The sequence below is a fragment of the Moschus berezovskii genome, chromosome 14 (assembly GCF_049115385.1).
Source record: "Moschus berezovskii isolate FMDL1 chromosome 14, NW_MosBer_1.0, whole genome shotgun sequence".
NCBI lineage: Eukaryota > Metazoa > Chordata > Mammalia > Artiodactyla > Moschidae > Moschus > Moschus berezovskii.
In genome coordinates, this window is record NC_142473.1 from 50,735,507 (window position 1) to 50,762,595 (window position 27,089).

General features: G+C 52.6%; 1 protein-coding gene across 1 annotated transcript in view; it reads left to right on the top strand.

Annotated features, from left to right (window-relative positions):
* The first annotated feature begins 1,136 nt into the window (after nt 1-1,136).
* DCHS1 (dachsous cadherin-related 1) overlaps nt 1,137-27,089 on the top strand; it is a 37,038-nt gene continuing 11,085 nt past the window's right edge. Inside the window, exons 1-8 of the mRNA XM_055423483.2 lie at nt 1,137-1,392; nt 15,973-17,883; nt 23,633-23,821; nt 23,913-24,144; nt 24,253-24,489; nt 24,815-25,840; nt 26,062-26,255; nt 26,936-27,032. Coding sequence (XP_055279458.2) covers nt 16,093-17,883; nt 23,633-23,821; nt 23,913-24,144; nt 24,253-24,489; nt 24,815-25,840; nt 26,062-26,255; nt 26,936-27,032 — 3,766 coding nt within the window. The 5' untranslated portion in view covers nt 1,137-1,392; nt 15,973-16,092. The remainder of the gene's footprint in view (nt 1,393-15,972; nt 17,884-23,632; nt 23,822-23,912; nt 24,145-24,252; nt 24,490-24,814; nt 25,841-26,061; nt 26,256-26,935; nt 27,033-27,089) is intronic.

Here is a 27,089-nt window from a genome sequence, read left to right on the forward strand (position 1 = left end):
CACCAAACCCAGCTGCCCAAGCCAGAAACCTGGATGCTATCAAGGATTCCAGCGTCTTCACTCCTCTTGAGAAAAATCACAGTCCCTTCTGCTTTAATTGAAACTGCTCTCTCTCCCCAGAAGTTCCTGATTTCTTTGTACCATTTGCACAAGTCTCAAGTACAGAATACCTTTAGACAGAGAAGAGTGGTCAAAACTCTTCTAGTTCTTTAACACTATCAACCTCCATCTGATGGACTAATTTTCATTTTCTCTCCCAGTTGGCCCCTCAAGACCCTTCCCACCTCCCTGCCCCGTTTCCATCTCGCTTTCCTTTTCTGAGAAGTATATACCCTGAGTGAGAACACCCACCCTAAATCTCCTCGTTCCAGTCCCTTCCATCTGGACCCTCAACTCTGAAATGAAAGAGGAAGCGAGGAAGGGAGAATTAGGCGACCAAAAAGGGAAAAGGAATAGAGCATGGGATAAACAGAAGTGATCAGGAGAGAACGGAGAGATTCAGATGGAAGAAGAGGATGGGGAAAGAGAGATGACAGAGGAAATTGGGAGGTAAGGGGATGCGGGGAGGAAACACAGAGAAAGGGAGAAGGGGTTGGGGAAGAGAGGTGGGGAGACGGGAAAGGAGAAGGGCAAGCAAAGGACACGGGGAGAACCGGTGCGGAGAAGAGGTGAGGAGAGAGGATCCAGGAGAAGGGTCGGAGGATGAGGGCTGGAGAGCAAAGAATGGGGAGATCGGACGGGGAGAAGGGAGAGGGGAATGGGGAGAAAAGGGTTCAGAGGGGAGGAGAATAGAACAGTGAGGCAGAAGAGGGGACGGTGGGGGAATAGGGGGCGGGAAAGAAGATGGAAAAGCTAGACGAGAAGAAGGGGATGCGGAGAACGGGACGGGAAAGGGGGACCGGGCGCTTGCACCCGGAGAAGGGAAGGGACGGGGACGCGGGGACGGCGCGGCGCTGGGGCCGGCTCCGGCCGGGGATGGGGCCGGGAAGTCGAGGGGCGGAGGGAGGCCGGGCTGGGGGGGCCGCGGCGGGGAGCGCGGGCGGGGGCGGAGGCGGGGGCTCGCGGGCGGAGGGGCGGGGGCTCGGGTTACCGCGCGCAGGCCGGGGGAGGGGCGGGCAGGGGGCGCGGGGCCGCGGCGGCGGAGCTCGCATCCTCCGCGGGGCCGCTGTGGAGGAGGCGGCGCCCCGGCGGCGGCGGCGGCGGCGGACGGACCGACCGACGGGCGGGGGCGCGCGGACCGACGGCCGGGCGCCCGGAGCTGCTCGCGGACTGGGAGACAGCGGCGGCCGACGATGCGCAGCCCCAGGCCCCGCGCGGGCGGGCGCTGCCCGGGGGGCTGACCGCGCCGGACGGCGCCCCGGGACCGGGCGAGGGAGCCCGCGCCGCGCGGAGGTTAGTGCCCGCGGCTGCCCGGCCCGTCCGGCCGCGCCCGCCGGCCCGCCGGCCTCTCCCGGGCGGCGGCGGCGGCGACGGAGCCGGGGGCTTTGTTCTGAGCCGGAGACAATGGGGGAGGGGGGGCCTGGGCCTGCGGGGCGAGGGCGAGCGTGGACGGGAACGTGGGGGCAGGGCTGGGGGTCTGTGTGCTGCGTGTGTCACCGCGTCGGCTGTGTGGCGGCGTGAGTGTGCGGACGTGTGGGCAGGGTGTGTGTGTGCGCCTCCGAGCGTGAGTGTGAGCGCGAGTGCATCGCCTGGTGTGAGTCAGTGCGTGTCACGGGGAAGTTCTGTGTCTGCGTGTGTGTGTCTGGCCGTGTGTACGTGCGTGTCACTGTGATGGGGTGTGGATCAGAGTGAGTGTGTGTTTGGTGAGGGAGTGTGTGTGTGTGTGTGTGTGTGTGGCCCGCCTCTGTGGGAGCCATGTGTCAGAATGTGGAGGATGGGTGTGTGACAGACAAACTGAGACAAAGAAACTGAGGGGGGAGAAGTAAAGAGGAACAGAGAAGAGACAGGCCAAGCCCAAACTGGAGGCCTGTCACCCAGACTGTGTTGAGTTTGTGTCCAGGATGCCTAGATCAGAATCCCGCACAGGGGACAGAGGGAGGTCACCACCAGCCTCGCCCCACGTGGAGGGGGTGGGGAAGGGGAGGTCCAGAAGCACAATGAACTCAGTGTGGCGTGGGCTGGGCCCGCAGCCACGGGGTCATAGGCCAGAAAAATATTGTTGCTAATGTCAACTCCTCAAATACCCACAGGGGACACAGTCACAGTCACAGTCTCTCCACAAGAGATGCCTTCACAGCCATCACACGCCCCCCCCGGAAGCACTGTCAGAGCCAACACACGTTTACAGACGGTGCTCTCAGAATAGCGCACACCCACAGCAGAAACGGTGCAGCCAACACATTCCCACAGGACCTCTGTCAAAGCCAGCACACAGCGTGGGGGACACGGTTGCTGCTAGCACCTTTCCTGAGACACTGCCGGAGCAACATGCATCCACTGGGAACCTGTCACAGCCCACCAACATCTAGGTTGTACTTGAGGGCTGTCTGTACACAGCAGGTGTCTCAGAGACCTGACACTAGCGGGATGCTGTGTTGCAGTCCCTCTTACCCACACCTTTTTGTGCATCCCACAAGAAACACTTCTGGTGTCATGCACATGCCACAGACTGAGCGGTCCCGACTGCTGAATAAACTCCCGTTAGCTTATGGTGCTCACACCAAGGCTTCTCCTCACCCTTAGACCCCCCAGGGTTACCCTCTGGTTCCTTGAAAATGTGGGGACTTAGATCAGTTTTCCCCTCACCCCGCATCCTGCCATGGTTCTAAGTGTCCCTCCAAGTGTAGCCTCACAGTTTCTTGAGTTCTTCAGCTCCTATTATCGTCTCCTCTCCCAGGACCACTCAGTGCAGCTGGTCTGTCTCTGAAATTTTGTACCTACATTCCTCTCTGCCCACAGCCTCCTGAGTACTTTGAGCTCCCTGATGCCCTCACTCCCATTCCACTTACCCTTCAACCTCACAGTGATCCCTTGCCCTTAACCTTTTTGCTTTTTCCCAATCTTCTCCTTTCTGGCTTTATACTCTCCTTCCAGTTTATATGTCCAGGACCATCACGTCACCCACTCTTTGACCACTCTGTTCTGTTGTTATTGTCTTTAGACTACCCATCCCACAAAGTCTCAACCCAGCTGGAATGATTCCCCAACCACACCAAGTGATGCTTCTATAAATTCATGCTTCTAAAAATTGCACCCTCAACTGGGCCCTCCGTAAATAAGCAAATAGATGAAATATTTTCTAGTTTTTTACATCCCTTAACCTTATATCCCTCCCCACTGGATCATTTATTCTGCGAACACCTGTTAAGCACCTACTCTGTGCCAAGCAGTGTGATAGGCGCTAGCATTACAAGGGTGAACAAAATAGACATAGTCCTTGCCTTTATGGAGCTTACAGGCCATGAGTGAGCACTGTGACATGGCAGCACATAGTAGGCCAACCTGAGCCCTTGAAGGGGGAACTAGAAGAGGTTTTTGGAAGGAAGTGACATTGAAGCTTATGCTTGATAGATAAGTAGGAGGCTACCAAGCAAAGGAGAGGCGGTGGTGAGGTGGAGTGTGTGGAGAGTATGCCAAACCAAGGGAGCAGCACTGGAAAACCCACATTAAGGAAGTATTGTATGTCTGAGGGGGGAAGCAATGCAATGAGCCTGGCACTGATAGCACAACGTGAGGGTAGGTCAGAGAGTCTGCGAGAGGTGAGGAAGGGTTCGTTAGGTCGTGCACTTCTCGTAGGTCACATGAGTGCTTACCGGACCCAGGGATGATTGCAAGTCACCAAATCATTTGAAGCTGTGCTGTGATATGATCAGATTTGTCTTACAGAGACCACTCGGACAGCAGCGTGGAGACTAGAGGGGGGCATCTGAAAGGAAGGGGATAGTTGACTGTTGTAGGAACCCAGGAGGGGATAATGCTGGGCTGAACTGGAAGAATGGCAGTAGAGGTCGAGATAATAGGTAGCTTCAAGAATTCTTTAAGCAGTAGGGTCAGAAGGACTCAGTGACAGAATGGATACCGAGGCTGAAGGAGAGGGAGGAAGGAAGGAAGGAAGAGTAGACATGACAAACAGACCTGGTCTGTCGGCCACTCAGAAGGTTGAGGCCATCCAGTTTGAATTCCCTCAGCTGTTGCAGATCCCATCCACTTCGGGCTTAGGGGAAGACCTCACTCGACGAGTTACTCTTGAGTCTTATCCATGTGTCTGGTTTCTCCCTGTGCACTCGTTCCTCCTGTGAGCACATGAAGAGCCTCCAGGCTCTCCTACTTTCCTGCACCCTGAAATACCTGACTAGCTAAGACGCTTTCTCGCTTTGCTTCGCCGCCGTGTTTTGTGAAAAACTCTTCTGCATTGAACTGTTCCTACCTCCTGACCTCCCATTTATTCCTGCCCCATCTATGTAACTGCTCTCCCTAAGAGAACATGACTTCTCATTTGCCAAATTTAGGGACTTTTTTCGAAAGTCCTCAACTGCTTGACCTCTTGGCAGGGTCCAACATTGTTGACTGTTATTTCCTCTTTGAATCATTCATGTCGTATGCCTTTTGAACCACTATTTTATTCTGTCAACATTTGATGAACTCTCATGTCCCAGCCACACTGCTCAGTGGTGAGAATATGATGATGGAAGACACTGTTCCTACCCTCGGCAAAGGAGACAGGCAAATAAGCAGATGATGATACAGTAGGGTGGGATCTGTGCACCCCTCTCTCAAACCACCTCCTGACTGCTCCTTCTCTGTCTACTTTGCGGGCTCCTTTGGGTGGCACCTGGGGCTTCCCTGGTGGCGCTAGTGGTAAAGAACCCGCCTGCCAATACAGGAGACAAGATACGGGTTTGATCCCTGAGTCAGGAAGATCCCCTGGAAGAGAAAATGGCAAACCGCTTCAGTATTCTTGTCTGGAAGATCCCATGGATGGAGGAGCCTGGCAGGCTACAGTCCATGGGGTCGCAAAGAGTTGGACACAACCGAGCGACTGAGCACGCATGCGCGCTGTGTGTGATTGGGTGACCCCTAGGTGTTACGATTTATTAGAGTTCTGACTTGGACCTTCTTATCATCTCACTGTATACACCCCTCTGGGTGATCTATATCATTCATTCCAGGGCTTTAATTATCATCTGAATAAGCTGATGACTCCCAAAAAGCTATTTCTTCCAGATCTCTCTTCAGACCCCCAGACCTGCAGACTTGCTTCCTTTTGGATTTTTACTATTGAGCCCATACTATAGAGTCCCCTAACATGTCCCAGACCTGATCTCATCATTCCTTCCTCCCCAAAACCACCATCTCCACTCAGTTAACAAGCTACAAAGCCAGAAATTAACTGTAGCCACTCCCTTCTCTACATGTCCTATAACCTAGAAACACTGGGACCTGTTGGTTCTCCTTCCTTCCCAGCTTTCTCTGATGTGCCATCCCCTTTTATCCATGGGCTCAGCTACTGCCTTCATCTCACCATCTTTTCACATGAATTACGGCAAGAGCCTCCTAACTTGTCTCCCTAGACGTCTACTCCTCCCTCTTCCAATCCAACCTTTTCCCTAAAATGCAATTCCAGACATAGCATTCCCTGCTTAGCGTTCTTTAGTATCCTTACACTATCTTGGGCGAGATTTCTACATTAAGGAGGCTTCAGAGATCTGTCACGATCTGACTCCCCCCCAGCCTCCCCAGCCTCACAGCCTATCCCGTTTCCATAGTTCCCTCACATTGCAAGTCCCAGCCATACTGAATTCCTTGTCGTTCTCCAAAGACGCTGCATTCTTCCATGCTTCTGGCCCTTTAGACATACTGCTCTCTGCCTGAAAAGCCCTTTACTCCCTTTGTCTCCTGGCTGACCCCTTCCCATCCTCAGCTGTCTTCTCACACTCTCCCTCTCCTGACCACCAGACCAGCTTGGAATCCTCTTGTCTCACTGTTGTCATTGCCTCTTTACTTTTTCTCTCTCTGCCTGGGCTGGGGCGTCCTTAATGGCAAGGTTGCATGTTATTCGTCTTCACATCCCCCAGGTTCCTCTGGAGACGCTTGGCGATGAACAAATGAATGAATGAGGCACCTCACAGCGCCTCCCTCACTCTCATCTGCTCTTCAAAAGACTGACTCCTGGTCTCAGCTGCCCACACAACAGAGTATCTCCACACATGCCCACTCACCCAGTAGAGACGTCTCCAGTCCCTTCCCCAACAAGTTGTCCTTCCTCCCCCTACGCTTTCCTCTTCTCTCTCTTTCACCTGGGCTTCTCTTTTCCTGGATCCTCTTCCTCGCCTCCGATCTGTACTTTATTTCTCTTTCATTCAGCTTCCAAATATTTAATAAACACCAGAAATTTGCAGATCCAAATTTATTGGACCATGTGGTTGTTGGGGTTCTTGGAGGGAGTGGAAGCCGAGGAAGCTGTGACATGCTATCAGGCCACAGGAGTACAGTGCTGCTCCGTCCATTGTACTCCACCAGGCCCCCTTCCTAGGAGGTGTCACAGGCTGCTCCTTCTGCTAACAGCCCCTCACACATACCACTCTGTGCCCTCCCATTCCTGGCACCCAGGCCCTTCCCCATATCAGGTTCCCAGATACTTGTGCCCTCTTCCTCTTTTTTTCTGTCAGTAGGAACAGAAGTAAGATCAGACTTTCTGATGCCCTGGCACCTGCAAGCAGAAGCCCCTCTGATGGGTTCAAGCTATTGGATCCCATCGCCTTCCTGGTTTCCTGCTGCCTGCCCCTCCCTTCAGCTCAGGTGTCTGTGTTTCCAGGTAATCCTCTTCCTTCTGGGCATTTCAGCCTCTGCCACTTAGGAGGGGCTTCTCAGTTCCTCTGTCCCCTGTTGAGAGGGCATCTCTTCCTAGCAGTCCACCTGGAACCCCCGGGCGTGTTGTTTGTTTTTCTGTCTAAGTTGCTCAGTGGAGGGAGCTGTTTCTTCTCAGAGCCTGGACCACACTCTCATATTCTTGGTGAGGAAGGAGGAAAGGGAGGAAAGGAAGGAGGAAAGGAGGGCTATACTTCACACCTTCCAGTCACACCGTTTATCACCTGGATCACCTTAGCTTCCCTGAGCTTCCCTTTCCTCAGTTGCATATGGAGGTAACAGTAGAGTTGTTTCGAGGATTGAGAAAGAAAACAGTTATTAAATGTTCAGCTCTTAATTTAGTTCATTTTACTTCCTCAATCTGAGTCCGTCTACTTCTCTTCTTCTTTTCAACGTCTCATGTTCCCAAACTCGTTCTTCCCTCTACATCTCCAACTTCTCTGCCTTCTCACCGGCCTCCTGTGTAGCCTGGACTCTCCTTGTGAGAGTTAGACTTAAGACCAGGCTCTTGCTGCTCATCCCACCACCCCAGCTCCCTCACCCTGCCCTGCCCATCCCTGCCCAAGCCTCCCAACCTGTGAACACCATGAAGGCAGGGATGAGATCTATCCAGGTACTGCTATGTCTCTACTGCTTAGGATGGTGTTTGGCACATTGTAGGTCTTCAGTAGATACTAACTGAATAAATGTATCAATGAATTATTGCACATGCATGCCCTGGACCCATCCCTCCTATTTTTCCCTTTGTCTTCTAGAAACCTCCAAGCCTCCTCTGGTCATTTCCCCTCTCACCACCTGACCTCACGCCCGCCTGACCCTCAACCTGGACTCGTAGCTCCCTTGTCACTGATCACCTCTGATCCACCTTGTGTACAGGCTGGAATTACTCTCCTACCCAGAGTTCTCCTCAGGCACCTTCCCTGTTCAGTTGCCTGGCCACTTCCATGACGCTTTATCAGGCTGCTCCAGGTCCTCCAGCAGAGAAGCAATGTTGTAGATGAGAAAGCACTAACTTTGGAGTCTGTCGGAGCTGTCTTCCAGATATTTCTCTGCTACCTGCTCTGACTTTTTGTTTCCTCACCTGTAGAATAACACTTATCCCAGGGTTATTGTGAATGTCTGGCACACAGTAGCAGCCAACATTCATTGAGCCTTCACTGTGTGCCAGCCATCATGCTAAGTTTTCGTGGCAGTCTTTCATTTAACTCCCTTATCACCTATATAAAGCAGGCACTTTGATCGCCGTTTTGCAAAAGAGAAAACTCAGGCCTGGAAAGATTAAACAATTTTCCCAGGATTACACCATAAGCGGCAGAGTCTGAATTTGACTCAGCAGAGCCCATCTTCCTAACCGCTGTAGTAATAGCTCATGCTTGTGCACTTATAAAATGCCTACTCTATGCCACACACTATTCTAACTGCAAATACACTGTAGTGGCGTTATTGTTCCTGTTTTATAAACGAGCAAATGGAATTTGAACATTTAAATGGCTCACCAAAGGTTACATAACCAGCAAGTGAGATGCTGGAGAGAAATCCCGGAGTTGGTTTGGCCCAAGTCCAGTCTTCAGCACTGTCCTGTGCTTCCTCGCCATGATGCATTGCCTCTGTTTTCTAGGCGTGCAGTTAGCACATGTTGACGGATGACTCTATGCTGACATCTTGTCTATGGCTAGTTCATTGATTCCCTGTCGTTTCCCATTGCAGGAGGCTTGCTCCCTTAGGAGTCTCCTGAAATGATTCTCCCCAAAATCACTATGACCTTATTACTGCTAAAGCCAACGTTCACTTCTCAGTCTTCATCTGACTTGGCCTCTCAGCAGCATTGGACACTACTGACCCCTCCATCCTTATTGAAATGCTCTCTCCTTAACTTCTGAGATATGGCCTCCTCTTTCTTCTCCAAGAAGAAAAGCTCTCCTTGGCTGCCCCTTGAATGTACTCTTCCCCAGGGTTCTGTCCTAGTTTCTCTTTTCTCTCCACACATCCTAGCTGATGGGTCTCCGCACCCATGGCTCTCAGTTACTCCTTGGTTGGTCTAAATCCATATCTCCAAACAGACCTCTCTCTTCAGCTCCAGACCTTCAAATCCAACTGTGTGAGGGACATCCCCATGGGAAGACCCCAACAGGCACCCCCAGAACAGCTCTCCCTTGTGGTATCCTAATGGCCCCACATTAGTAATCAGACCAGCACTGACTGGAGTCAGTCTGGAGCCCTTCTATTCCCTCACCCATCCTGAAGGGTCGGTGGCCAAGTCTTGTCAACCTCACCTCCTCACATTTTCCTTCTGTGTCTACCCTGTCCCACTGCCACTGGCCTGGGCTACAAACACCTTGTCCTTGGCGCCCCTCCTCCCGTGGGCTCTCTTCTCCAGGTCTCCATTGTCTTGCTAGGTCTCTCCCTTCAGCTCCCCTGTAATTTCTGCCTTGCTCCATCTTTCCCTTCTCCGTGAATCTCAGGCAGTGTGGAGTGCATACTCCTGGGATAAGATCAAGGCTATGTCAGAAGGAGGACAAAAATAATCACTTTAGGTTTTGGTAAGCTAAATCTAGATGCTAAAACTTCAGAGATAACCACAAGAAATAGAGAAATAAAATGGATAACTTTAAAGCCAGTGAAGTGATAAAGACATACTGCTGCTGCTGCTGCTGCTGCTAAGTCACTTCAGTCGTGTCCCCTATGTGTGACCCCATAGACGGAAGCCCACCAGGCTCCCCCATCCCTGGGATTCTCCAGGCAAGAACACTGGAGTGGGTTGCCATTTCCTTCTCCAGTGTGTGAAAGTGGAAAGTGAAAAGTGAAAGTGAAGTCGCTCAGTCGTGTCCGACCCTTAGCGACCCCACGGACTGCAGCCTACCAGGCTCCTCCATCCATGGGATTTTCTAGGCAATAGTACTGGAGTGGCTTGCCATTGCCTTCTCCGAAAGACATACTAGAAATGATAAAAACCTAATTCTGAAGAGTAGCTTTTCAGAAGGAGGGAGAAGCCATGCAACTAGAGTGGGTACAATCCGCAATTAGATTAGTAATCGTTAAATAAATAAATGTTTTATTTTAAAAAAAAGAAAAGGCTGTGTTAACTCAGGAGAGTTGTTTCACTCCCAGCCCCAGTTTCCTCACTGAAAGGTGGGACGCCTCCCTGACCCGGGCTGTTAGGATGATTAAGATGATTAAATAAGGCACCATCTATGAATTGCCAGCACACTAACAGCTCAGAGAAGAAATTTTCCTTCTGCCCTCTCTGCTCACATCCGTCCCAGCCTCTCCCTGAGGTGCCTAATGGGAACCAGTCCTCGGGAGGGACAGAGCCAGGCCCGGGCACTGCCCAGCTGCCCATCCATGAGGTTGTCCAGGGGACATCCAGGGAAGCCAGCTTGTCAGCCTTCTCCTCTTCCTCCTGTCCTCACTCCTCCTTTGCTCTTTTCTGCTCCCCACACCCGCTCCCCAGCCCCAGCTCCTTCCTTTATTCATGCTCCCCCCTCACTCCAGCCCAGCTGTTCCCGGCTCTGACTTACCTCCCCTTTCTGTGTGAACTCCTCACTCTTTCCTTTGCTGACACACACTCACTCTCCCCAGTCATCCCCTGTGGGAATGCTCGCCTCTCTCCCTTTCTCCTTTATGCCTGGCCCTGTACCTCCACCTCCCTTTGCCCAAGGCTGCCCTCTTCTTCCTCCACTTCTGGGCCAGTCTGCCTTTTGCAGCCCCCTCCTCACCCTGTTGTCTTTCTGGTCCCTGCCCCTTCCTGGCCCTGGGACAGGAAGTTGAGGGAGGAGGCCTGCGAGGTGCCAGCTCCCCCAGCCTGCTTCCCCTCTGCACCTCGGGCCACTCCTCTGCTTCCTCCTGGAGCACCCTTCCCTTATGGTCCCCCTGCAACTCCCCCACAGCCCACCTCTTTCCTCTCCCATGTTCCCGCTGCTCCCAGGTCCTATAGACGCACAGGCAGTGTGTGTGTGTGTGTGTGTGTGTTGGGGGGGAGGGTGTGGATTGACATCACATTGCAGGCCCCAATGAACAGTCTCGCCCCTCCCCCTCCTAATGAGAACCAGCTGTGGTTCCAGAGGCCCAGATGTGGGGCTAGAGGGGGAGAGCAGGATGGAGCCAGAGGACAGAGTAACAGGCCCGGGACGGGGCGAGGGCATGTAGCAAGGAGATCTGGGCGGGGGAAGCAGTATGACCAGTCTAGGGGGAGAAAGAAGACAGATCTGGGTAGGAGGCAGGACAGACTGGGAAAACAGACAAGATGGATGGTTTAGACCCGATCTGGGGGAAGGGGTGGGACAGACCTGGAGAGGGAAAGAGACAGGAACAGGGAGGAGGAGCAAGTCTTGGGGAAGAAGCAGTGAGAAACCCTGGACGGATGGGGAGATGGTGCTGAGAAGAGAGTTGGAGAGAGGATGAGACAGTCTCGGGAGAGAGTCTGGAGTTCGAGTTTGGAGCTGGAAGCCCTGGAGCAGGAAGTGATGAGGCACAGTCCAGACAGGCCCCAGGGACCTCAAGGTCACAGCTGCAGCCGCAGAGCTGACCACGAGTGCCCCGGCAGCGTGTGTGAGAGCGTGCCGGCGTGTGGGTGGGTCTGCCAGCGGGAGTCTGTGCAGGGGTGAATGTGGTCTGTCTGTGTCCATGAGAGGAAGGGTGTGTGTGAGTGTGAGTGTGTGTGTGTGTGTCCTTGTCTACGTGAGGCCTGTGGGAAAGTGTCTTTCTGTGCGTATGTGTCTGTGTGGACAAAAGCATGCCTGTGTGTGTCTGTATGTGTGCTGCATGTGTTAGGAGTGGAGGAAGGTTCCAAGTGAATGAATGTGTGTATGTGAGTGATAACCTGCTTCTCTGTATGTGTGAGGAAGGGTATCTCTGTATATGTGAGAGTAGCTTCTGTCTATGTGAGTGTGAGTGTGTATGGAGTGTGCCGGTCTGCCCATACTCGAGTCTGTGCATCTGTGTGCCTGGGTATATGTGAGCCTGTGACTTCATGAGGAGGGCACCTTTGTGCGTCCACTGTGAGGGTGTATGCGGGAGTTTGCATTGGACAGGGACCCAGGATGGCACCAGGAGTGCACTGAGGTCTGCATGACTTGGGAGAAGGGACATCTGCCTGGGCCTGGATGCCTCCTCCTCAAGGCTGATCACTCACCTGAGTGTTAACTCACACCATTCATGCATCTTTTCATTCAGAAAACCTGCTGATCATGTACCATGCCCTGTGCTACACAAAACAGTGATTAAGATACAGTCCTGGCCCTCAAACAGCTGACATTCTGTCTCTAGGTGCAGAGAACCCTAATACAGAATGTAAGAAGTACACTGACCTCACTGTCCCTTATCTTCTCTGCCCATCCTGCTTTCTCTGCACTGACTGATTAAATGAATAGGACCCGTTCCAACCCTTGACCCTTACCCCAGTCTCTAGGCCTAGATTCCCGATCCTGGCCGCTGCACCACCTCTGTACACTGAGCCTCTCCCCTCTCTGGTCAGGCCTGTGTTCACTCCACCCTTCTTGTTCTGAATTCCTCTGATCTGTTATTCTGTCTGCAGCTCCTTAGGCTTTGCAGACTTGAGCTCTGGGAAGATGGGTCTTAGTGAACCCTCCAACTCTGAAGCCAGGATGAGGAGCCTCATCGGGAATGGTGCTGGGAACCCAGGCGAGAGCCCCCACAAAGTGCCCAACTCTGGGCTCCCATTTCCATCACCTGTGATTTTCACAAAACCGCAGATAGTAGGCATTACCATGGCCATTATACGGTTTAGGAAAATAACATTCAGACTGGACTCAAACTGCAGGGTGCCAGCTCTTTTCATTGCCTCACACAGATGGGAAAGATGGGGTTGGAAGTATAAGTAGAGGGTCAGAAGTTCTTATCCCCGGGAAAGACAGGAAGTCCTGGAGCAGAGCAAATCTCGAAAGACCAAAGGACACACTTCAGTAGCCACTTCTGTGGCCACACTTCTGACTGTGGTGCCTCAGGGGCACAGGCTCACGAGGGTCTGTGTGTGGCAGAGTTGGCATGTCCAGGGACATTTCCCTTCTCTCAGTAGGTGAAGGTGGTAGTGTGCAGTTATGAGATTCTGGCCATTCATCCTGCACTGATTGCCGGCTCTCACGATACCTCTACCAAATGCTGGACAGAGACCCTCAGGCTGCTGCCCTTAGGGATCTTCTGATTCAGTGTGGAAGGAGAGGACAATCGGGCAGACACATGAGCAAAACAGGGCTGCTCTGCAGTTTGTTGTCAGTGTGCATACAAAGCAGTGAGAGCCCAGTAGGGTACACAGTAGGCACTGCAGGGAGGTCAAAGAGGTATCACGGAAACCTCCACAGAAGACAGCATCTTGAAGTTCGAGAGGACCTTTAAAGGATATCTCAGGACGAGAGCATAGTTCATACAAGGCAAGAAGTTGCGGGGGGAGCAGGTGAGGGGTTCAGTGTAGGAACGCAGGGTGCGGTGGGGCAAAGTGAGGGTGAGGCATAGTGGAGAGACGGCGGGGCTCAGGTCAGGAAGGTATATTAAGGGGGGTTGGGCTTTGTCTTGTGAATGGACGTTCTATACCTAGTGTCCATGAACCCTTAAAACTGCAGACACAGTTTGGGTGTATGCATCTGCTTTCTTTTTATCCAGAGTGGGCAGCAGTTTTCTGCCATCAGTAACGGCAAACCAGTGGAAACCTTTTGTCAGGGGTGGTTTGGTGAGAGTTGTGAGGATAGCTCCAGTCAGCAGGACGTGGATTAAGGGGTCCAATCCAGGAGGCACAGGGAGGGTAAAGGACTGCAGAAGGAATCAAAAGGAGAGATGACACTGGACAGCAGCAGTGTGAAAACAGGAAAGGGCAGGCTTGAGGCGTGTCTCACTGAGATAGGTTTTGACTGAAGAAGAGCAAGGAAAGCAAGGAGAGTTTCTGAGTGGTGATGCTGTTCACAGGAAAGGGAAGGGAGGAAGAAAATCAGGTTGAGCTGAAGGTTAGGAATACCTTGTAAAGGAGGCTGTTTTCTTGGGGGTTACGTGTCTCCAGCACTCTCCAGAGCTGGAGATTGTAAAGTCATCAGCAAATAGACATAAAATCATCAATACTAAAGCTGAAGCTCCAATACTTTGGCCATTTGATGCAAAGAGCCAACTCATTGGAAAAGACCCTGATGCTGAGGAAGATTGAGGGCAGGAGGATAAGATGGTTAGATAGCATCACCAACTCAATGGACATGAGTTTGAGCAAACTCCAGGAGATAGTGAAGGACAGGGAAGCCTGGAGTGCTGCAGTCCATGGGGTCACAATGAGTCAGACACAACTGAGCAACTGAACAACAAAGAAAACAAAATGACTGATAACATTTTTAATTGAAGGCATGGGAGGGGATAAGACCACCGAGGCAATGTGAAAAGTGGGAAAACGTGCAGCCCTGGACTGAGTCCTGAGGGGCACCAGTTTTTAAGGGCAGAGGAAGAACTTGCCCAGGAGACTGAAGAGTGGACATAGGAGTACAATGGAAGCAAGAGATGGGGTGTCACCATGTGAAGCCAAGAGGGCTAGGCTTCAAGAAGCCAGTGATCAGTGATTCAGTGTTCCAGAATGATGCAACAAGAAGATGAAAAAGTGTCCATTGGATGCAGAGTGCAGCGATGGTTGGAAACTTAGTGAAAGCAGGGTCACGGGAGAGGAAGCGAGGAAGCCTCTCTGCGTAGATGGAGGAGGGTGTGAGCAGTGAGAAACTGGGGGAAGTGAACAAACCTTTCTCCACTGATTCTGCTCTCACTCAGTCACTAAAGGCCTTCCTGGGACTTTAGGCCTCCTTCTCCTTGAATATCAGCAGTATTTGAAACGCTGTCTCCCTTAGCATTGTTGGCACCACCCTTCTCTGGATTTCTTTCTCCCTCTTTGGCCAGTTAAGGATGCCTTTGTTCAGCTAATGGTTCGGGCCAGAAATTTGCCCATCATCCTTGACTCTTCCCACTCCCTCATCCTCTGCCTTCAAGCCGTCGTCAAGCCCTGGCCATTCTACCTGCTAAACCTCCCACAGAGCTATCCACTTCTCCCCATGTTCATTGCTGACACTCATCCAAGTCTCCATCAGAGCCACACCCTGGCTTGGTGTGTTGTGAGGGCTGTCCTAAGATAACTTCCCCATCTGTGTGATCCTGTGTTCACAAAGGGGCAGCAGTGGTGATTTTCACAAGATGTAAATCATGTTACAGTACCCTCTCTTTGATTGCTTTCATGGCTTCCATTTGTCCTCAGCATAAAGTCCAAATCATCAGTATGGCCTCTGAGCCCCTGCCCCATTTCATACCCTCTGCCTCAGCCCTCTACACCTCACACACATGCCCTACCCACCCCCAGACAGACACTCTCAGCCCTTTCTTGACAGTAGACGCTAAGCCTCCCTTTCTGTTCCTTCTTCTGAGTCTTCTCTCATTTCTCTGTTCCCCTTCTCTACCCACCGTTGTCTAGCTAACACCTACATTAAGTAGATCCTGACTTGAATGCTGTTTCCTCGGAGAACCACTTGCTGACTCCGACTGATCAGCCCCTCCTTGCTCTCACAGCTCCCTGCACCTCTCCCTCGAAGCCTACATCACACTAATTACTTGTCCAGTTCCTGGACTGTTTTCTTTATTCACTGGTATGTCTTCAGTTTCTGCACATAGCAGGTACTCAATCTCTTGTTGAATAGAGTAGAGAGGGAAGTAGAGCCAAAGGGGGTGTTTGGGGGGAGTGGCTGAAAGGAGACAGAGAGAGGAAGGGAGAGACTTCAGCATATTTAAATGTTAATAGAAGACTGGCAGAGAGGAAAAGGTTGAGGTTCAGATGATATTGCCAAGCACATGGTAATTGAGGTATTAGTCCTGAATGAGAAGAAAAATGGGAAAGAACTGGTCACATGTTTAAGTCTAGAGATGGAAGGAAGGGAATCTGAAGGCATTCAGACCTGAACAATAGGAATAAAACAGTCTGCTGGGGGATGGTAGGGGGCAGGAATCAGGATGGATAGGACCTGTCAGCTAAAGGCTGCAGTGGATCCTGAGACGCTTCCTGGGCCCAAGATGCTGTGAGGCAGCATGAGGGCCCTGCAGGGGGCTGAACACACTTCAGTCCTGGTGTGGCCTGGACCCTAGCCTCCCTGGACTGTTGATTCCTCCTCCATCATGACTTTTTTCCTTCTGATTTTCTCCCAGGTCAGAGAGCGTGAGCTGGAGCCAGGGTCCAAGTTGGACCTGATCCAAAACCTGAGATCAAGCTGCTCCTGGAGCCTGGCCTGGAGCTGGATCCCAAGGCACAGCTGGACTGGCCCTGCCATGCAGAAGGAGAGGGGCACTGCACCTTCGTGCCCGGGCATGCAGATCCCCAGGCCCCTCCCCCTGCTATCATTGCTGATGCTGCTGCTCCTGGGGGCGGGGGCGCCAGGTGCCTGGGGTCAGGCTGGGAGCTTGGACCTGCAGATTGATGAGGAGCAGCCAGCGGGCACGCTGATCGGGGACATCAGTGCAGGGCTTCCAGCGGGCACAGCAGCACCTCCCATGTACTTCATCTCTGCCCAGGAGGGCAGCGGGGTGGGCACGGACCTGGCCATCGACGAACACAGTGGGGTGGTCCGTACAGCCCGTGTCTTGGACCGCGAGCGGCGGGATCGCTACCGCTTCACTGCAGTCACCCCCGACGGCGCCACTGTGGAAGTTACCGTACGAGTGGCCGACATCAATGACCACGCTCCGGCCTTCCCACAGGCTCGGGCTGTCCTGCAGATACCTGAGCATACAGCACTTGGCACCCGCTACCCACTGGAGCCTGCCCGTGATGCCGACGCCGGCCGTCTGGGAACCCAGGGCTATGCCCTGTCTGGTGATGGGGCTGGAGAGACCTTCCGGCTGGAGACACGCCCTGGTCCGGATGGGGCCCCAGTGCCTGAGCTGGTAGTTGCCGGAGAGCTGGACCGAGAGAACCGCTCACACTACATGCTGCAACTGGAGGCCTACGACGGCGGTTCACCCCCTCGGAGGGCCCAGGCCCTGCTGGACGTGACACTGCTAGACATCAATGACCACGCCCCAGCTTTTAATCAGAGCCGCTACCACGCTGCGGTGTCCGAGAGCCTGGCCCCTGGCAGTCCTGTCTTGCGGGTGTATGCCTCTGATGCCGATGCAGGTGCCAATGGGGCTGTAACTTACGAGATCAACCGGAGGCAGAGCGAGGGTGACGGGCCCTTCTCCATTGATGCGCACACGGGGCTGCTGCGGCTGGAGCGGCCGCTGGACTTTGAGCAACGTCGGGTCCACGAACTGGTGGTGCAGGCTCGGGATGGAGGGGCTCACCCTGAGCTAGGCTCGGCCTTTGTGACTGTGCATGTGCGAGACGCCAATGACAATCAGCCCTCCATGACTGTCATCTTCCTGAGTGCAGATGGCTCCCCCCGTGTATCTGAGGCTGCCCCCCCGGGCCAGCTTGTTGCTCGGATCTCTGTGTCAGACCCAGATGATGGTGACTTTGCTCATGTCAACGTGTCCCTGGAGGGTGGAGAGGGCCACTTTGCGCTCAGCACCCAGGACAGCGTCATCTACCTGGTGTGTGTGGCTCGGCGGCTGGATCGGGAGGAGCGCGACGCCTACAACTTGAGAGTTACCGCCACGGACTCAGGCTCACCCCCACTGCGGGCTGAGGCTGCCTTTGTGCTACACGTCACTGATGTCAACGACAATGCGCCTGCCTTTGACCGCCAGCTCTACCGACCCGAGCCTCTGCCTGAGGTTGCCCTCCCTGGCAGCTTCGTGGTGCGGGTGACGGCCCGGGATCCTGACCAGGGTACCAACGGTCAGGTCACCTACAGCCTGGCCCCAGGGGCCCACACCCGCTGGTTCTCCATAGACCCCACCTCAGGCATTGTCACTACAGCTGCTTTGCTGGACTATGAGTTGGAACCTCAGCCACAGCTAATCGTGGTGGCCACGGATGGGGGCTTGCCCCCTCTCTCTTCCTCTGCCACAGTGAGCGTGGTCTTGCAAGATGTGAATGATAACGAGCCGCAGTTCCAGAGGACTTTCTACAATGCCTCTCTGCCTGAGGGCACTCAGCCGGGAACCTGCTTCCTACAGGTGGGTAAGCCCCCCAGCACACAGCACAGTGGTGCTGTGGGCGGGAGTGGATCAGAGGGTCATAGGAGACCTCAGAGCAGGAACCAAGCCTTGCAAGTGCTAGCTGTTGATGGTGACATTTGCCAGAGGGTTCAGTCTTATTCAGTGAGCTGCACAGTCTGTGCAGAGGGTGAGGGTTACTGAGAAGATGAGGAAGCAAGGTGCAGGAGCTGGGCTAGGTGATCTTGGGACTGAGAGAGTTAAGATTGGATATAGAGAAATGTGTCTTGTTGTGTGAGGAAGTGAGAGGGGACTCTTCAAGGTTTCAAAGCTGTTCTGCAGGGCAGAGATGGAGATTCTGCACACCCACATGGCTCCTGTTCCCCAGGGGCAATGCCAGCATTTACAGAGCCCTCCAACCCTAGTCCAGTGCTGGACTGTCCTGGCAGATACACCCATCCATGCCCTTGGAGCTGAGCCCTAATGCAACTTGGGATCAGGCACAGGGATGAGAAATTCCAGGAAGTATTCAGTGAGATTCCAATATCCAGGAAGACCTCTCAGAGGACGAGGCAGGAGCCCTGGACAGGCTGAGGGAGCCACAGACTTCCTGCAAGTCAAGCCTGGAGGAGATGGGTGGGGAGGCATGCAACTGGAAAGGCAGGCCAAAGCTAGATTGCAGAAGTCCTTGGACACCAAGCTGTGAGGGGTTAGGACTTTACTTGGAAGACAGAGAGGGTCACTGAACTTCTTTGGTCCAGAAAAGGCAAGATCAGATTGTTTTGTTTTTGTTTAAGATTTTATGTTTGGGAGGCAGTTTTTGATTCATAGCACTATTAAGTGGAAGGTGTAGATTTTCCATATGCCCCTGCCCCGACACACACGGTCAGCATCCCCCACCAGAGTGGTACATTTGCGGCAACAGATGAATCTGCATAACCATGATTATCACTCAAGTCCATAGCTTACATTAGAGTTCACTCCTGGTATTGTACCTTCTATGGGTTTGGATAAAAGTATATTGCATGTGTATAGTGGACATATATAATGACATACAGTATAACACATAGAGAGCAGTTTCACTCCCCTAAAAACCCTGTTCCCTCATCCTTCCCTCCTCACTACAGATTGTTTCTGTTTGGTTTTTTGTTTGTTGTTGTTGTTGGGTTTTATTTGGCTTGCCACATGGCACGTGGGCTCTTAGTTCCCCAACCAGGAATTGAACCCATGTCCCATGCAGTGGAAACATGGAGTCTTAACCACTGAACCGCCAGGGAAATCTCATGTTTTATGTTTGTTTGTTTGTTTGGAAGCTAACTTGCTTTAAGGGTGAAAACAGATTAGATCAATGGTAAGTAATACATTGAAAACTTAACTTAGCACTGTAGGCCTGGCGCTGTGCTGGGTCCTGAGAACAAAGAAAGGAGACAGTCTTGTTCCCAGGCAGGTCACAGTCTAGACAAGGAGATACACCAGTAGCTAGTGATGTATCAGGTGGCATATGAAGCGCTATGGAAGCCTAGAGGCAGACCTTTGCAGAAGCAGTGATACTTTGCCAAGGGGATAATATGGGGTGTATGGACAGGAACTCCAAGCCCACGGAAGAAGCTGCAGGACATCATGATATGTGTTCATGGGCAGCATTGTTCAGGTTGGCCTCAACTCTGCTTATGAGAGAGTTATGGGGAGACAAGAGAGTGGACAGGGACCGGATCATCAGCTTTGACTTTATTTTAAAAATCATGGGGAACCAACGAGAGGTTCTAGGCAAATCTGAAATGTCTTCTGGAAAGATTGCTGTAGCTCTCCCACAGAATTATGGATGCAGGAGAGGAGACTGGAGGCAGGGAGGTCTCTTAGGAGGAAATGTTTATATCTCAGAAGACCGCTGAGCATCTTCTAGGAGCTGCTGTTTGCCTAGACTTTCAGGCCAGTGCCTGGGCCTGGCTGACCTCCCATTTTTCCAGACTCTGGGTGCTTGCCTGCCTACTGCTGTCCAGCTTCCACCCACTCTCCCATGTGTTTACTCCTCCTCTTGGCCCAAGACCAATGGGCTGTGGCTTCTAACTTCCCTCCTCACTAGTGCCTGAAGCAAGAGGGCATCTCTCCAGGTGGTTTCCTGGGGTTTTTACTAGTAGTAATCATAGGGAAGCAGGGGTGAGAATGACCACTGGGTGTTTATAACCTTTGCAAGAAGTCTTAATATTTGATTCATTCAATATTCATTTGAATATCTGTCATTAGTGACACAGAATACAGTAATGATTGAGTTACTTCCACCTAATTCATGGAGTTTACAGTTTAGAGGGGAGATTCATATGCAAAGAAACTGTTTTACTGCGATAAAAGAAACTTCCATATGGAGATGTATACAAGTTACAAATGAGAAGTTTGAATGTTTTCCCAAAGGAAAGGACCTTTGAGCTGAGACAAAGGATAAGCAGGAGCTGACGAGGGAACCAGATAAGGGAAGGGTTCCATACAGAGGTGACATGCAGAGAGAAGAGTAAGAGCCTGACCTGTCTGACTTGTTCAAGGGCCTACAAGTGGCTCAGTGTCTCTGGAGTTTAAGGTGTGAGATGGAAGAGTGGGAGATGAGACTGCAGGAGGCCAGACAGTGAGAAGTGAAGCCAAGCCAAGGAGTGTGAGCATTTTTCTTTAGAGGACACTGAAGCTTTTTGAGTAGAGGAATAATTTGATCATATTTATTCTCTCAAAAGATGCTTTTATTAGTGCAGAGCAGTGGTTGACAACAGCTGGTGATTTTGCCCTCTGGAGGGGACATTTGTCAACATCTAGAGACATTTTTGGTCGTCACAACTGGTGGGATCGATCTATACCTAGTGGATAGCATGCATACGAGCTCAGTCGCTCAGTTGTGTCTGACTCTTTGAAACCCCATGAACTGCAGCCTGCCGGCTCTTCTGGGATTTTCTAGGCAAGATTACTGGAGTGGGTTGCATTTCCTCCTCCAGGGGACCTTTCTGACTCAGGGATCAAACCCATGTCTCCTGCATCTCCTGCATTAACAGGCAGATTCTTTACCACTGAGCCAACTGGGAAGCCCATTTAGTAGATAGAGATGCTGCCAAGCATTCTAAAATGCACATGACAGCACCACAACAAAGAAATATTTGGTCCAAAATGTCAGTCACGTGGAGGTTGAGAAGTCCTGGTGTAGAGGACAAGACTGGAGGGTCAGACCCCTATCAAAAGGGGACTGTAGTAGCCCAGGGGAGAGACGACTCAGACCTGAGTCAGAACAGTGATAATGGTAATGGAGAGGAATAGACAAATAAGAAGGATAATGAGGATTTACTTGGTCCCCAGTTGATTGATATGTCGGCAGAGGAAAAGGGAAGAACAGATTTCTGGCTTGAGCAGCTGCGTAGATGGAAGAATCATTAGAGAGAGGTTGGAGTGATCATGAGTTTAGTTTAGGACAGGTTGGATTTAAGGTGCCTGTGGGACATCCAACTGGAGATGTTGAGCAGGCATCTGGATGTACAAGTTGGGAGCACAGAGGAGTGGTCTGGGTCAAAGTACAGATCGTCATCAGAGCCACAGCAGTGGAAGAGAAGGCACTCAGAGAGTGTGTAGAAGAAGACGCCGAGGAAAGTTTCCAGGGAACAACAGTGTATAACAGACAGAGTAAGGGGAGGTGGAGGAAGGCTGGGCAGTGGGGAAGCAGTGACAGGAGAAGCAGGAGAGACAGGAAGTCAGCATGGAGCAGATGCAGTAAGTTTGTGGTCCAGTAGGAATTTTAGAGAGTTCACACATGAAGGTCTTTATTTCCTCCTTGCATTAATGCATTTGATGAGAGCTGGGGTGGGGGGTGGGGGGCATGGAAACCAGAGGAGAGAGGTGGGATTAGTTACAGCTTTCAGGCAGAGCTGGAGAGGGAGCTGACCAAGGTTGGACTGTGAAGAGGGGCTGAGAGCCTGCTGACAATGGAGGCTGTGCCTGTGCAGTGAAACCTCTGAGCAGGGGCTGCACAGGCCAGAAAACTCACTTCTGCCTTGGTCATTTCCAGTCACTGGCCCCTGTGCCTTTTGGGGTCACTTCCTGACAGCCTCCTTGACCACTATTGATTGCTTTCTTCCTGCAGTGAGTCAGAGGGCAGAGGTCTTTAACAGCTTCTGGAGATGGTGCCGCAGCTGTGCTGCTGACCACCAGATGGATGCGGGGGGAAGTTTGTCTCCTGGGATATCCGGGCCCATGGCCACAGTAAAGAGTTGGAGCAGGAGCTGCTTCCAGGGCTCAGCATGGCAAGGTCTTAGTGTCTCTTGGGAGGGTAAACAATGGCACAAATCACTTCTGTCAAGGGCCTGGGCAACAATCAGAAGTCCTTGGCTCGGCTTCTGTCTGAGCAACATTTTCTGGCTAAGAAAGGGGAACTCTCCAGCTTCCTTTTCATAGCATATCATGACCCTGAGGCCCTCATAGCCACAAAGAGTACTTTGTCACAGCTACAGCAGTCTGCACCAGCTAACCTACCGTTGAGGGCCTAATGTGCACCCAATTTATAAAACTTGCTTTGAAAGAAGTTTTTGTTGTAAGGCAGGGCAATCCAAATGTCTGTTTACTCAATGAACAAATTTACATAGAGTACCTACTGTGCGCCTGGCCCTGTCTTAAGCTCTGAAGCTTTGGAATGGCGTTTCCTGCTGATCTGACTCTGAAATGTTCAGAGGCTCCTGACTTTGGTGTCCAATCATAAACCCTACCTGAGCCAGTCTGGGAGATGTTTGAGAACTTAATGACTTCAATATTGCCCTATAGACCTACAGTTCTCTGTCTCTCATTTCCAATGAGATTGGCTCCAGAGATGAAGGGTGCATAAGCCACATCCATAAATGCATAGAGCAGACCCTCAGCAGCCCAGCGATCAATCAGAACCCACTTAATGACCAAACTCAGTAAAGAGCAGGCCATAACTCCATAGGTCAGCCAGTTCTCTGCTTGGAGTGGACTTGGTAATGGTTATTAACTTGCTGTCACCCACCTGAAACTTGCTGTCACAGCCCTTAGCACTTTCCTTTTAAATACAGTTGGTCCTCATCCATCTGCAGATCCTGTATTTGTGAATTCGCCAGCTGTCTAAAATTTCTTTGTAATCCTTGAATCCACACTCATGGAGATTTCACTGTCATTCCCGGACATGTGCAGAAGGATGGAAAATTCAAGTCTCGTTGAGCACATTCCGGCTGAGGTCAAACAAGGCAATGCCCTGCCTTCGTGTTTCAGCTCTTATGCTGTAAACAAGGGTCCTTCTCGTGGTCTATTTGGTGCCACATTTTTCACATTTTTGTGCTTTCTGTTTGGTGATTTTGCTGTTTAAAATGGTCCCCAACTGTAGTGCTGAAGTGCTTTCTGTGTTCTTAAAAGCAAGAGGGTTGTGCTGTGCCTTATAGAGAAAATACACGTCAGTTTCACTTAGATATGAATTGTGCCATTGGCCCTGAGTTCAGTGTTAGTCAACCCACAAAATATATTAAATAAGGTTCTTTTAAACAGAAACACACATAAAACAAAGTTATATATCGATCAGTTGACAAAAATGTGATCAGAGGCTCATAGGAACCTAACACAAGTGGTGAGATTTAAGCTGGGCTTAGAGTTTAGCCCGTGACCTACTAGTCCCTTCTGTGTATCCACCATCCGAAGACTGGGCACCAACTGACCAAGGGTCTGCTCCTTCTAACTACTACTTAACTATGGCTTTTCTGGCCAAAAAGATGGGGCATTACTCACCCCAGCCTCTCCCCAGGTGACAGCCACAGATGCAGACAGTGGCCCATTTGGCCTCCTCTCCTATTCCTTGGGTGCCGGACTTGGGACCTCAGGGTCTCCCCCGTTCCGCATCGATGCCCACAGTGGCGACGTGTGCACGACCCGGACCCTGGACCGCGATCAGGGGCCCTCAAGCTTTGACTTCACAGTGACAGCTGTGGATGGGGTGAGTGGGTAGACTGTGGGCAGGTTGGGGGGAGGGCACTCAGCAGGGCCAATCAAGACCCACCTGGCTTAATGGCTGCATGTCTCACTAGGGAGGCCTCAAGTCTATTGTATATGTGAAGGTGTTTGTGTCAGACGAGAATGACAACCCACCTCAGTTTTATCCACGGGAGTATGCTGCCAGTCTGAGCGCCCAGAGTGCACAAGGCACAGCTGTGCTGAGGGTACGTGCCCATGACCCTGATCAGGGACCCCATGGGCGACTCTCCTACCACATCCTGGCTGGCAACAGTCCCCCGCTCTTTGCCTTGGACGAGCACTCAGGTGAGGATCCTCCCATTCCCAGGGCTTGCCTCCCCACCTGCCCTCAACCCCAACCCTTGCAATGCTATTCTGTTTCCTTATGCATCTCCACTTCTGTCCCTCCTCCAGGGCTATTGACGGTAGCCTGGCCCTTGGCCAGACGGGCCAGTTCCATGGTGCAGCTGGAGATCGGGGCTCGGGATGGAGGTGGCCTGCAGGCAGAGCCCAGTGCCCGAGTCAACATCAGCATTGTGCCTGGAACTCCTGTACCACCAGTATTTGAGCAGCTTCAGTATGTCTTTTCTGTGCCAGAGGATGTGGCACCAGGCACCAGTGTGGGCATAGTCCAGGCACACAATCCACCAGGTATCCCTTATCATCATATCCACGTGGTGCCGTACCCAGACACCCCAGTGTAACCCTCGGGTATCACACCACTGACAGTCCCAATACAAAACACTCTGGTTCTAGTCCCCGCCACCTCCTTGGGTGTGGTGCAGGCACTCTGCTTCATCCCCAGGTACATGAATATCACCCTAGTGCCACCCAGCTTCTCTGGCAACACCTGCCTCTCCCCTAATACTTTGAAAGGCCCAGATGTGGACACTACCTAGCCCTTTTGGGGATCAGAGTCTGGGCTCCAACTTAGAAGGTGTCCTCATCTCTTTTCTGACTGCTCTCTCTTCCCTAGGTCGCTTGGGGCCTGTGACCCTTGCCCTGTCGGGGGGGGATCCCCGAGGACTCTTCTCCCTAGATGGGGCCACTGGGCTGTTACAGACGCTTCGCCCTCTGGACCGGGAGCTGCTGGGACCAGTGCTGGAGCTGGAGGTGCGGGCAGGCAGTGGAGTGCCGCCGGCTTTCACTGTAGCTCGGGTGCGCGTGCTGCTGGAAGACGTGAACGACAACTCCCCTGCCTTCCCTGCGCCTGAAGACACAGTGCTGCTACCATCAAGCACTGCCCCAGGGACCCTCATCTATACACTTCGGGCTCTGGACTCCGACTCGGGTGTTAACAGTCGAGTCACATTTACCCTGCTTGCTGGCGGTGGTGGGGTCTTCACTGTAGACCCCACCACAGGCCACATACGGCTTATGGGACCTCTGGGGCCTCCAGGGGGGCCAGCCCATGAACTGGAGCTGGAAGCCCGGGATGGAGGCTCCCCACCTCGCACCAGCCACTTTCGACTGCGGGTGGTGGTACAGGACTTGGGGACCCGTGGGCTGGCTCCCCACTTCGACAGCTCTACCTACCGTGTAGACCTGCCCTCAGGTACCACCCCTGGAACTCAAGTCCTGCAAGTGCAGGCTCGAGCACCAGATGGGGGCCCTGTCACCTACCACCTTGCAGCAGATGGGCCAGGTAGCCCCTTTGGCCTGGAACCACAAAGTGGATGGCTGTGGGTGCGGGCAGCACTGGACCATGAGGCCCAGGAGTTGTACACACTGAAAGTAATGGCAGTGTCTGGATCCAAAGCTGAGTTGGGGCAGCAGACAGCCACGGCCACCGTGAGGGTCAGCATCCTCAACCAGAATGACCACAGTCCCCGCTTGTCTGAGGAGCCCACCTTCCTGGCTGTGACTGAGAACCAGCCCCCAGGGACAAGTGTGGGGCGGGTCTTTGCCACTGACCGAGACTCAGGACTCAACGGACGTCTGACCTACAGCCTGCGACAGCTGTCAGAAGACAGCAAGGCCTTCCGCATCCACCCCCAGACTGGTGAGCACTGGGACCCAAAATCTGAGATCCCATAGCCTCATCCTCAGAGTGGTGAATACTCAGACACGATCCCTGGAGCCTGGTTGTGGGGAGCAGGACTGAGCCCGGAGTTTTCCCCGGGCATTCCTTTCCACACTCCCCCAACCCCAGCCTCTCACAGACCCCAGGCTCTTCATCTCTGGCTACCCCATACATGGTCTCTGTCTATCCTGCACTTGCAGGAGAGGTGACGACACTCCAGACTCTGGACCGCGAGCGGCAGAGCAGCTACCAGCTTCTGGTGCAGGTTCAGGATGCGGGGAGCCCAGCCCGCAGCACCACAGGCACCGTGCACATCGCAGTGCTTGACCTCAATGACAACAGCCCCACCTTCCTGCAGGCCTCAGGGGCTGCTGGTGGAGGCCTCCCCATACAGGTATGTGAAGGTGCTGGGCCCTGCCTTGAAGAAGTAAGAGAATATGTGGGTGTCCGCTTAGAACTCTGCTGCTGCTGCTGCCTCTAAGTCGCTTCAGTCGTGTCCGATTCTGTGCGACCCCATAGACGGCAGCCCACCAGGCTCCCCCATCCCTGGGATTCTCCAGGCAAGAACACTGGAGTGGGTTGCCATTTCCTTCTCCAATGGGTGAAAGTGAAAAGTGAAAGTGAAGTCGCTCAGTCATGTCCGACGCTTAGAACTCTGCTGCTGCTGCTGCTAAGTCACTTCAGTCGTGTCCAACTCTGTGTGACCCCATAGACGGAAGCCCACTAAGCTCCCCCATCCCTGGGATTCTCCAGGCAAGAACACTGGAGTGAGTTGCCATTTCCTTCTCCAATGTGTGAAAGTGAAGTCGCTCAGTCGTGTCCGACGCTTAGCGACCCCACGGACTGCAGCCTACCAGGCTCCTCCATCCATGGGATTTTCTAGGCAATAGTACTGGAGTGGCTTGCCATTGCCTTCTCTGCTTAGAACTCTAGAAGTAGGTAAAAGAAACTGCATCTTGGAACAGGTGTGAGAGTAGAAAGGGGGCTCTGTCTGCACAGAGGTTAGGGGAACGTATCCTGGGTTGTCTCAAGAACGGAGGGAGACAACTGTAGATGAGTCATGTGTTCCCACAGATACCAGATGGTGTGCCTCCAGGAACATTGGTGACAACTCTGCAGGCCAAGGATCCAGATGAGGGGGAGAATGGAACCATCCTGTACATGCTAACTGGTATATGGGGAGTGCAGAGAAGGGAGTTGGTGGTGGATGGCCTGTCCTCATGACATG